This window comes from Artemia sp. Qi Xiang Cuo, chromosome 14 (assembly GCF_049724085.1).
Source record: "Artemia sp. Qi Xiang Cuo chromosome 14, ASM4972408v1, whole genome shotgun sequence".
Taxonomy (NCBI): domain Eukaryota; kingdom Metazoa; phylum Arthropoda; class Branchiopoda; order Anostraca; family Artemiidae; genus Artemia; species Artemia sp. Qi Xiang Cuo.
Genome location: NC_142807.1, coordinates 61,571,604 through 61,582,339, shown reverse-complemented (window position 1 = coordinate 61,582,339; position 10,736 = coordinate 61,571,604). Strand labels below are relative to the sequence as shown.

Genomic DNA, 10,736 nt, shown 5'->3' with positions numbered 1-10,736 from the left:
GGGCATGGGGGGATTAGTTGCCCTCCAATCACTTTCGACTATTAGACAGGGCACTAGCCCTTTGAGTTTCCAATCGAATGAGCCTTTTTTGAAGTTTATACGACAACACCTTCTATAAAAACATTATATGCCCCCAGGGCATAACTTAAAACCCTTGTCCCGAGGGTTGTGGGGGAGTGTCCTACACAAAAAGATATTTTATATCTGGAAATCAACTACGCTGAACAAAATGGCTGTCTCAAAATTTTGATTGGATGTGTTTGCGGGAATGATGGGCGTCGGGGGGGGCTTGTTGCCCTCCAATCACTTTCGACTATTAAAAAGGGTATTAGCCACTCCAATTTGCAATCGAATGAGCCCTTTTCAAACTTTCTACGACAGCTCCTTCGATACGAAGTGCCTTTGTATGGAGTAAAAAAAAACAAAAAAAGAAAAAAACAACACATTGTGTCCACATCGTTCTTTACTTAGGCAGTGCTAGCGCGCTGCCTATGATTGTTACGGTTATAAATCAAAGACGAACAGTTCTTTGTCGTCTCTGACACCCAAGATCTCCCGTGCACAACAATGTAGATCTTTATCAATAAACAAAAAGACTCTAGTTATCTTCGCTTACGACAGTACCTTTGAAACTGCTTCCAGAACAGAGCCTAAGATCCATTTCGAATTTAATGTTTTGCTTGAGAGAATAATTTTATATTTCTAATCTAATCAAATGGCCCTAAATATAACTAAGTCGAGCTTCCTGATTTTTTTGCAAATTTTTCAGGCTTGTCCTCACGTATCTCAAGTTCATCTTCCAAGAAGCTCTCTCAACAAACCTAGTGATCGGTATGTCTCTGGCCTCTAGGTTCTTTTCTTGAAGATAATATGTCTCTCACGCACCATATTGATGTAATTAAAATGAAGCCATCGAGGAACCTTGGAATTGCTAAAAAGCTCAAACACAATTTTGCTAGAATAATCCTAAAATTCTGTTTCATCGTTTAATTTATTCTTACGTCTGTAATTGCCCTAATATATGTCAGCTTTCCGTTCCTCTTGATTCCACTCTCTATGGTAGATAGTAAAGTGAAGAATATTATCTTTGAAACAATTAGTTCTGTTAAAAATCTGTTGCATGATTTGAAATCATTCTATATTCTTTCATATGCGTCTTTCGTTGTTCTTCAATATGGTGATGTTCCTGCAGTCCTCAGAACTAGTCCACCTCTTCCCTCTTACTATCCTACATACCATCTGCGTAATTCTGGCAACAGTCAAATTCTATTCAGCCGGTTTGTAAGATCAGGCTTCAATCCCCTTACTGCGTCTCATGCTGTGTGTGATACTCCACTAAAAAGTGTCACTTTTAACGACACCTGAATAGGTGCAGTCATAAAAATTGCGAAATATATTTGTTTTCTGGATATTTTTGTTAATGCCCTCGTGCGGTTGATGTCTCTGCGGTTGGTGATACATCGGTCGATGTATTCTTTTTAGTTGATTTCCTTACAAAGCTTCCTGATTCCCTTAAAAGTTTGCTTACTCTTTTTAGTTGATCAGGTAGAGTATCCCAGACAGCATGAGACGCAGTAAGGGGATTAAAGCCTGATCCTACTGACGTGCCGAGTAGAATTTGAATGTTGCCAGAATTACAAAGATGGCGTGTAGGCTCCGACTCTGAAAAACAGAATTTTGATATCAATAAATATATCAAAAGAATCGGCTTAATATGCTGATTTCAAACATAAAAGTTTCGTTAAGATTCATAAAGTTTGATTGTTTGTCATAATTTTTTAAGAACGACTCCAGAAACGCAAGGGCTATTTAATTGAGATAGAAAGCTTTTTTAAAAGTGGTACAACATTTTAGCGTGAAGAGCAAGGTATTGAGGAGGAGGAAAACCTGAATAATTTCTGTTCTTTTTTATTCTTAATGTTAATCCTTAGTTTCGGTTGAAAAAAATTGTTTATTTTATTTAATACGAGGCACAACTACAATTCTCGCCCAAAGACTGCTGAAGATTCACTAAGTGAAATTTCCGAGATATCCGATCGATTTAAATTTATCCAAAAACTATCTATCGAGCTTTTCAGTTTCGGAGAGACTTTAATTTCGATGCTGGGGGTGATAGAACTCCTCCTGTCACTACAATCTTGTTCAATGTAGAATGAAAAATTACATTCATAGGCTATGACTTGTTTAAGACACAGAGAGGTAGAAAAGAGGCGGGACATTATGAGTGTCACCTGGAAATTTCTGGAGGGAGATGGCAAGTTATACCAGGAACTTTGCTTTCACCGAGTTTAAACGATAATATTTTTTATTTCCCTTTTTATATGCAATGTTTAATGTCTTATTGTTTCCCGGGGGTATCACTCCCTACTGGTGGCGTCAAAGGAGATCCTCCCCATACAGCAGGTTTGTAGGAAAAGCTCGTCTTTAATCATAGGCAGTGCAATAGCGCTACCTGAGAAAAGAACGATGTAGGCACAATAATGTATTATTATTATTATTATATTTTTGGTTTTAGACCAGGGCACTTCATATAGGAAAATTTATCATAGAAAGTATTATAGAAAGGGTAGTCATATAAACTTCGTAGGGGACTCATTGGATTGGTAACCAGAAGTTCTAGTCCCTTTTTAAAAGTCAAAGTAATCGGAGGGCAGTTGAGGAAGGGGCAGCCCCCCTTCGGTACAGAATGTTTTCTGTTCTTTTTAAGTTTTAATGTTACTCCTTAATTTCCGTTGATTTTTTATTTTATTTATTTATAGTACCTTGGAAGTTCTTAAGGCACCAAGGACACTAAAAGAGAAATCTGAGTATTTAAGTTGGTTTGGTGAAAATTTACCTAGACCAAAACGAAATGCGTCTTTAAAATTAGGAATATCCAGAGACTCAACTTTTAACGAAAAGATATTAACATATGCACTTAGGTAGTTTATGCTCAGTGGGCGCCAAGTTTGAAAATAAGGAACATATGTGAAATTTGTAATTATAATTAAACAATATTTGAAAAATCTTCCACGTGAATGTTCCGTATCCCTGCCGTGTGTTTGTAAGATTGGATAAATAAGCATGGACAAGTGTCCACTTTTAAATTTATGCAGCCAATGTAATATTGCCTTAGATCTTATATCTTCCTGTGCCGTCAGGGGTTTTAAGGCATCAATGAATGTTCGCCAGTCAGGTTTGAGATGAGCCGATGCGTAGACAACTTCCCAATCTGGTTGGAGAGAGGCATTCAGGTAGCTTAAGCCACGGATGTCGGTTCGCCTCAGTGTGTTTCGAGGTCTTCCTCGCTTGTGGCTTCGAACTGGCTGCCACTCAAGTGTAGAAATTGGAATTCGATGGTTTTCCATTCTTAAAGCATGTCCCAGATACTTCCATCTACGGGATCAGATGGTGTCGGTTATTAGTGGTTGATTGGTGATTCTCCGAATGGTATCGTTTCCGACCAATGTATATTCACAATCCTCCGGAGACAATTGTTGTAAAAAGCAAGAATCTTTTTCTCTTGTTGAATGTTTAAGTGCCAAGTCTCAGCGGCATACAGGAGGATTGGTAAAATGTTACTGTTGAGCAAGCGCAACTTCAGGCGATTTGTATAATTCTTTCATTTCTAGATTCTTTTCAGTCGATTGAAGGCTGCGTTAGCTTGACCTATTCTAGTTATGACTTCTTTGGTGGTAGATCCAGTATTCTCTTTGAAGCTGCCCAAATACTTAAATTTAATAACATGTTCAATTTCCCCACCAGAACATTTGATTTGTAGAGGGAATTGGATGTTGCAATGGGTTTCGTCTTACCTGCAGTTATTTTTAAGACCAAGCTGGCTAGCTTTCACCCTGACCCTGTGAATGAAGTACTGCAAAAATTGCTTGCAACCCTGAACTAATGTTATGTCGTCTGTGGAATCTAAATCGCTGACTGTTACACCGGATGATAATTCAATCCCATCTGTTGTTGTGTTGTGATGGGTATAATCAATAGCTATTATAAATAGCAGTGGTAACAACACACATCCCTGTTTAACTCCAGATAAGATTCAAAACTATCTTGTTTACCCTTCTGGTGTCTTAATGCAGCATTCGCTCCCTTCGTACAATGACACAATTATCTTAGTTATTCTATCCGGAAGCCGTAATAGTTCAGAATTTGTCACAAAGTTTCTCGGTCGACCGAATCAAAAGCCTTTTCAAAGTCGATGAAAGCCATGTATGTTTTGGACTACCACTCTTGACTTTCTTCTGTAAGTATGCGTAAAGTGAAAATAAGATCCACAAAGGAACGTCCTGCATGGAACCCATATTATTCATCTCTCAGTTGTTTACCTAGTTTGGTCTGCATTCTATACAAATTAACATGACAAAGCACTTTCCCGGGCACTGATAGTAGGCTGATTCCTCGCCAGTTTCCAGGAACAGTAGAATCACCCATTTGAACAGTCTAACCAGCGAACTTTTCTTCCATTCAGATGGTAATTCTCTATGTGATTGATGCCTTAATCATCTCTGCCGTTATTCGGTCTTCATCTTGCGATTTTCCGTTTTTTAATTTCATTGCTGCAGTACTTATCTTCATTACACTTGGTGGCTCATCACTGATATTCAGGGAAAAAGTGGTATCGTTAGAATATTTGGGGCATTTTCTGGTGGAGGTCTATTCAGAATTTTCTCAGAGTGTGACACCCAATTTCATTTAAAACCTCTTGCTCAATCTGTAAAGCACCGGAAGGGTCCCTAACGGGGCCATTTTGAGAGCATTTCTTTCCAACTATTGTATTTTTTACCCTATAAAGGGCTCTAGAGTCACCTGTTTTGGCAGCTTCTTCTATAAGTTTCGTCTTCCTTTCAATTTGACAACGGTGGTCATTTCTTGCGCTATTTTTGACCGCTTTATCTGATTCTCTATAGCTGGAAGTTTTAAAGATCATTTGGCTTGGTACTTGATTCTCAAAAAGGGTTTGTTTTAAACATTTTCTGTTCTCTATGAGGGCCCATGTCTTGTCTGAAAGCCACTGATCTTTCGGGCTCTTTATGTAGCCAAGAATTTCTTAGGCAGCCGTTTGAAAACCAGTCTTCTTGTCCTTCCACATGTGTTCTTAATTTGACTGTTCTGGTTGAGAGACATCTTGAAAGCGATTTGAAAGTTCTAACACAAAATTGTGCTTCAATGTTTTGTTTAGTAGCTTGTCTGAGTCAAAAAGAGGGTCGGGGCGAGGAGTTTTCTTTGTATTTCTCCTCAACTTGATTTTAAATTTTGCCATCATAGGTGAGTGATAAGATCCTACATCAGCACCTCTATACAATCGTACATCAATGAGGCTTGAGCGCCACTTACGGCTAATGAAACAGTGGTCTATTTGATTTTTAGTTAAACCATCAGGGGAGGTCCAAGAATATTTGTGGATGTCAATATGAGCAAATAGGCTCACACCAAAAATTAAATCATTGGCTGCTGCTGTAAAATCAACGACCAATTCACCATTCTTATTTCGGTCTCCAAGCCCATGGTTACCTAGTAGTTGGGGGCAATAATCCCGGTCGTTGCCAATCTTTGCATTAAAGTCACCAATGAAGCCTGTTATGTCATGCCTAGGTATATCGTTTGTTACCGCTTGTAAGGTTCTATAAAATTGGTCTTTTACCTCTTCATTTGATTCATTGGTCGGGGCATAGCAAACTACCACAGAAAGCTTGGCATGCAATCCAGTAAATCTAGCAGTGAGGATTCTGGCTGAGATTTAGGATAATTTAGGATAATAAACCCCATGCTTTCTTCGTGAATCGGTTCCACTAAAAATAATACTGTAACCATTTTGTTGTTAATTTGATCCTGCACCATTATATCTCACTTCCGATAAAGCAAGTAAGCCTAGATTGTACACAATCATTTCATTAACTACTTGTTCAGGTTTTGATGCTTGGACCATTGTACGGACATTCCAAAACCCAAACCTGAGAGTATTTTTTACAGTCAGAAATCTTGTCCGGGGACATGTTGTCGTCGTCAAGCCTCTGTGTAACATAGAGGCAAACAAAAATCCATTTGCTGAACATTTGAATGCTTTGCTGTGTATTTTCTCGAATTGTTTTTATAACATGTGCGTGAGTACATAATCCATTTATCGACGAAGAAGATGATGAATTAGAATTAAAAAGTAATGAGAAGGAAATCAAACAGAATTTTCAGAGTGCATTTTAAATTTACTTTTGGCTAGATATTAAATGTAAATATAACATTATGTCAAATAAAGCTTAAAAAGCATCGATGCCGTAAGTAAAATCTTATTTATACAAAATATAATTTTCTGTATTATCTGAAATGAATCCGAATTATCGTGTTCGTTTGGTGCTAGAAAACAAGTTTCATGCATTCGTCTCATCATTGACACCCAGTTTTGACAAGCTTTATGCTAATTATAGGCAATCACATCCATCATAGGCAGCGCAATAGCGCTGCCTAGACTATTTAGTCTCGTTTCTTAACATGCCAGTATAGTGTTATGTCTTCTGGCTGTATCTTCACGATCCTCAACTATTCCATTCAAAGACTCCGTTTGGTAAATCGTTAATTTATACTTTTCAGTAAAGTGCAAATGACGTCTGGTTTAAGAGGTAGCCACCACAATTACCGATGGTAATTATTTCTAGTCATAAAGCATTTTTTACACTTAACTTAGTTTTATGTCTTTGGCACCGTAATTTTTAATGATTCCTTTTAAATGTACAGAAAAATCACTTGACTAATTAAAAATTTCAATTTAAGCAATCTAATTAGTTTTCAGTAAAGCGCACGTGGTGGATATAGGAAAAGTGACACCAAATTTATTTGCTGCAAATTTTGTTGCATTAAAGCTTTAATTTACTGTTCATTGCTGTTTCTGCTCGGATAAGGTTTCTTTCAATTCTAGCAGGAGCGATCACATCAAGCCAGTGCTTGTAGAATATCGGGAGAGGCCTCACTCCAAGGATTTTAAAAGCTCAGTTTTTGCTTTTCATAGGCAGCGCGCTAGCGCTGCCTAAGTAAAGAACGATGTGGGCACAATGTGTTTTTTTTTGTTTTTTTTTTCCATACCATGGCACTTCGTATCGAAGGAGTTGTCGTTTAAATTTCAAAAAGGGCTAATTAGTTTTTAAATTTGTGTGGCTATTGCCCTTTTTAATAGTCGAAATTTATTTGAGGGCAACTAGCCCCCCCCCACGCAGATCATTCCCCAAACACATCCAATCAAAATTTTGAGATAGCCACTTTGTTCAGCGTATTTGATTTCCAGATGGAAAATATCTTTTTTGAGGAGGACACTCCCCCACAACCCACGGGGCCAGGGTTTTAAGTTATGCCCTGGGGGCATATCAGGTTTTTATAGAAGGCGCTGTCGTAGAAACTTTGAAAAGGGCTCATTCGATTGGAAACTCAAAGGGCTAGTGCCCTTTCTAATAGTCGAAAGTGATTGGAGGGCAACTAGCCCCCCCACGCCCATCATTCCCCCAAACACATCCACTCAAGATTTGAGATAGCCATTTTGTTCAGCGTAGTTGATTTCCAAATAGAAAATATGTTTTTGAGGAGGACACTCCCCCAAAACCGTCGGGGCAAGTGTTTTAAGTTATGCCCTGGGGGCATATAAGGTTTTTATATAAGACGTTGTCGTAGAAACTTCAACAAAGGCTCATTTGATTGGAAATACAAAGGGCTAGTGCCCTTTTTAATAGTCGAAAGTTATTGGAAACAGGCTCTGAAACTTCAAAACAGGCTCTGAAACTTCAAAACAGGCTCATTCGATTGCAAATTCAAAGGGCTAGTACCCTTTTTAATAGTCGAAAGTGATTGGAGGGCATCTAGCCCCCCCCACCCCTCCCCCGCCCATCATTCCCCCCAATCCATTCAATCGAAATTTTTAGATAGCTATTTCGTTCAGCGTTGTTGATTTTCTGATAGAAAATATATTTTTGAGGAAGACACTCCCCCAAAACCCCCAGGGTAGGGGTTTTAAGTTTAGCCGTTGGGGCATATAACATTTCTATAGAAGGCGTTGTTGTAGAAACTTCAAAAACAGCTCATTCGATTGAGAGTTCAACGGGCTAGTTCCCTTTTTAATAGTCGAAAGTGAGTGGAGGGCAACTATCCCCCCCCCCACGCCCATTAGTCCCCCAAACAAATCCAATCAAAATTTTGAGATAGCCCTTTTGTTCAGCGTAGTTGATTTTCAGATAGAAAATTTGTTTTTGACGAGAAAACTCCCCCACAACCCTCAGGGCAAGGGTTTTAAGTTATGCCTCAGGGCAAGGGTTTTAAGTATAGAAGGCGTTGTCGTAGAAACTTCAAAACAGGCTCATTCAATTGGAAATTCAAAGGGCTAGTACCCTTTTCAATATTCGAAAGTGATTGGAGGGCACCTAGTCCCCCCCAAGCCCATCATTCCCCCAAATACATCCAATCAAAATTTTGAGATAGCCAATTTGTTCAGCGTAGTTGATTTCCTGATAGTAAATATGTTTTAGAGGAGGACAATCCCCCACAATCCTCAGGGCAAGGATTTTAGGTTATGCCCTGGGGCCATATAAGGTTTTTACAGAAGGTGCTGTCGTAAAACTTCAAAACAGGCTCATTGGATTGGAAATTCAAAGGGCTAGTTCTATTCTTAATAGTCAAAAGTGATTGGAGGGGAACTAGCCCCTCCCCCACGTCCATCATTCTCCCAAACACATCCAATTAAAATTTTGAGACAGCCATTTTGTTCAGGGGAGTTGATTTCCAGATAGAAAATATGTTTTTGAGGAGGACACTCCCCAACAACCCCCAGGGCAAGGGTTTTAAGTTATATCCTAGGGTATATAAGGTTTTTATAGAAGGCGTTTTCATATAAACTTGAAAAGAGGCTCATTTGATTGGAAATTCAAAGAGCCAGTGCCCTTTTAAATGGTTGAAAGTGATTGGAGGGCAACTAGCCCCCCCACGTCCATCATTCACCCAAACATATCTAATCAAAATTTTAAGATAGCCATTTTGTTCAGCGTGGTTGATTTCCAGATAGTAAATATGTTTTTGAGGAGTACATTCCCCAATAAACCTCAGGGCAAGGGTTTTAAGTTATGCCCAGGGGGCATAAAATATTTTTATAGAAGGCGTTGTCGTAGAAACTTCAAAAAAAGCTCATTCGATTGGAAATTCAACGGGCTAGTGCCCTTTTAATATTCGAAAGTGATTGGAGGGCAACTAGCCCCCCCCCCCACGCCCACCATTCCCCCAACACATCCAATAAAAATTTTGAGATAGCCATTTTGTTCAGCGTAGTTGACTTACAGATAGAAAATATGTTTTTGAGGAGGATACTCCACCACAGCCCTCAGGGCATGGGTTTTAAGTTATGCCCTGGGGGCATATAATGTTTTTATAGAAGACCTTGTCGTTTGAAATTCAAGGGGCTAGTGCCCTTTTTAATAGTCGAAAGTGATAAGTAATATTTTTTGTTGTTGTTGTTGTTTAGACCAGGGCCTTTCGTATAAAAGGAGTTGTCGTGGGAGCTTCGAAAGGGGCTAACTTGATTGAAAATGGAAATGGTTGATGTCCTTTTTAATAGTGGAAATTGATTTGAGGGCAACTAATTCCCCTTCCCATCCCAACCTCCCAATTTCCCATTATTTTTAAAAACTAAATGTTTCCATAAGATTAAATCAAAATGCACTGTGGTAATGCTAATTTCCAATAAAGCATCTCAGCAGTATCCCAAGAACGACTGAGGGTATTATGTTCAAACTTTTGAGGCTACTTCTGCTCTTAAAATTTAACCAAATCAAAATATTGTAAGTTTATCAAAGCTATCAAAGAACGTAAACAGATTTTTTTTTGCGAATGGTATCAAGTTTTCCATTTCAGGTCAACTAGAGGAGGTATGAAACTAAGTTAAACAGTACTATTTGTGTCTAGATTTTTAAAATGGTGTATGTTGTTGAAAATTACTGAAAATTTTTCCCCAGCATACAAATAGCAAGCCAAACTATAAAGTCTTAAAAAACGAAAAGATTTAAAGTGTTATTTTTTTTCCCTGAAAAGACAATGTCAGTAGAAAACGAACAGAAATTAATTAAAAAAAAACTTTTTCCACAAAATAAGTTTTTCAAAGAAAAGTAAATAACTTCAATAAACAAAAATTGAGCAAAAAAAAAAAAAAGAAATAATCTACCAAGCTCGAAACTACCACAAATCAGCATCGATAATTTGCACTTTACTGAAAAAAATATATATGTTTTTACTTTTATAACTTTAATTAATCAAATAATTTTAACATTTTGATTACTAAATATCAGTATATGTATATTAAACTGACAATGCAGATTCATTTGTATTTTTTCAGTAAAGTGCATATTTTGTTCAGGCCTTGGGAAGGCATAGGGGTTTGGCGCCCAACTTATGTTAATTTCTGCTCATTTTGAATTTGACTCGGTTATTTATTTTAATTTCTGTTCGTTTGGGGTTTCATTTATTTATCGATGCTGATTTGTGGTAGTTTCGAGCTTGGTAGATTATTTTATTTTATTTTAGCTAATTTTTTGTTTAATGGAGTTCTTTACTTTTCTTTGAAAAACTTAATTTGTGGAAAAAGTTTTTTTTAATTAATAGTAGTATAAGAGCTATAGGCTCTCATTAAATGCTGGTTCCAATTTCGCCACCTTGGAATCTAAAATTGCATAAAACAGCCAACAAATTCTGGCGCCCTAAAATATTTAATAAAATCACATACAAGT

At 37.8% G+C, this 10,736-nt stretch overlaps 1 protein-coding gene across 1 annotated transcript in view; it reads left to right on the top strand.

Moving 5' to 3' along the window:
• Positions 1–3,426: 3,426 nt before the first annotated feature.
• The window catches only part of LOC148944721 (beta-1,3-glucan-binding protein 1-like), a 30,009-nt gene continuing 22,699 nt past the window's right edge, over positions 3,427–10,736 (top strand). Inside the window, 2 exon segments of the mRNA XM_089100008.1 lie at positions 3,427–3,556; positions 5,902–6,063. Coding sequence (XP_088956134.1) covers positions 3,427–3,556; positions 5,902–6,063 — 292 coding nt within the window.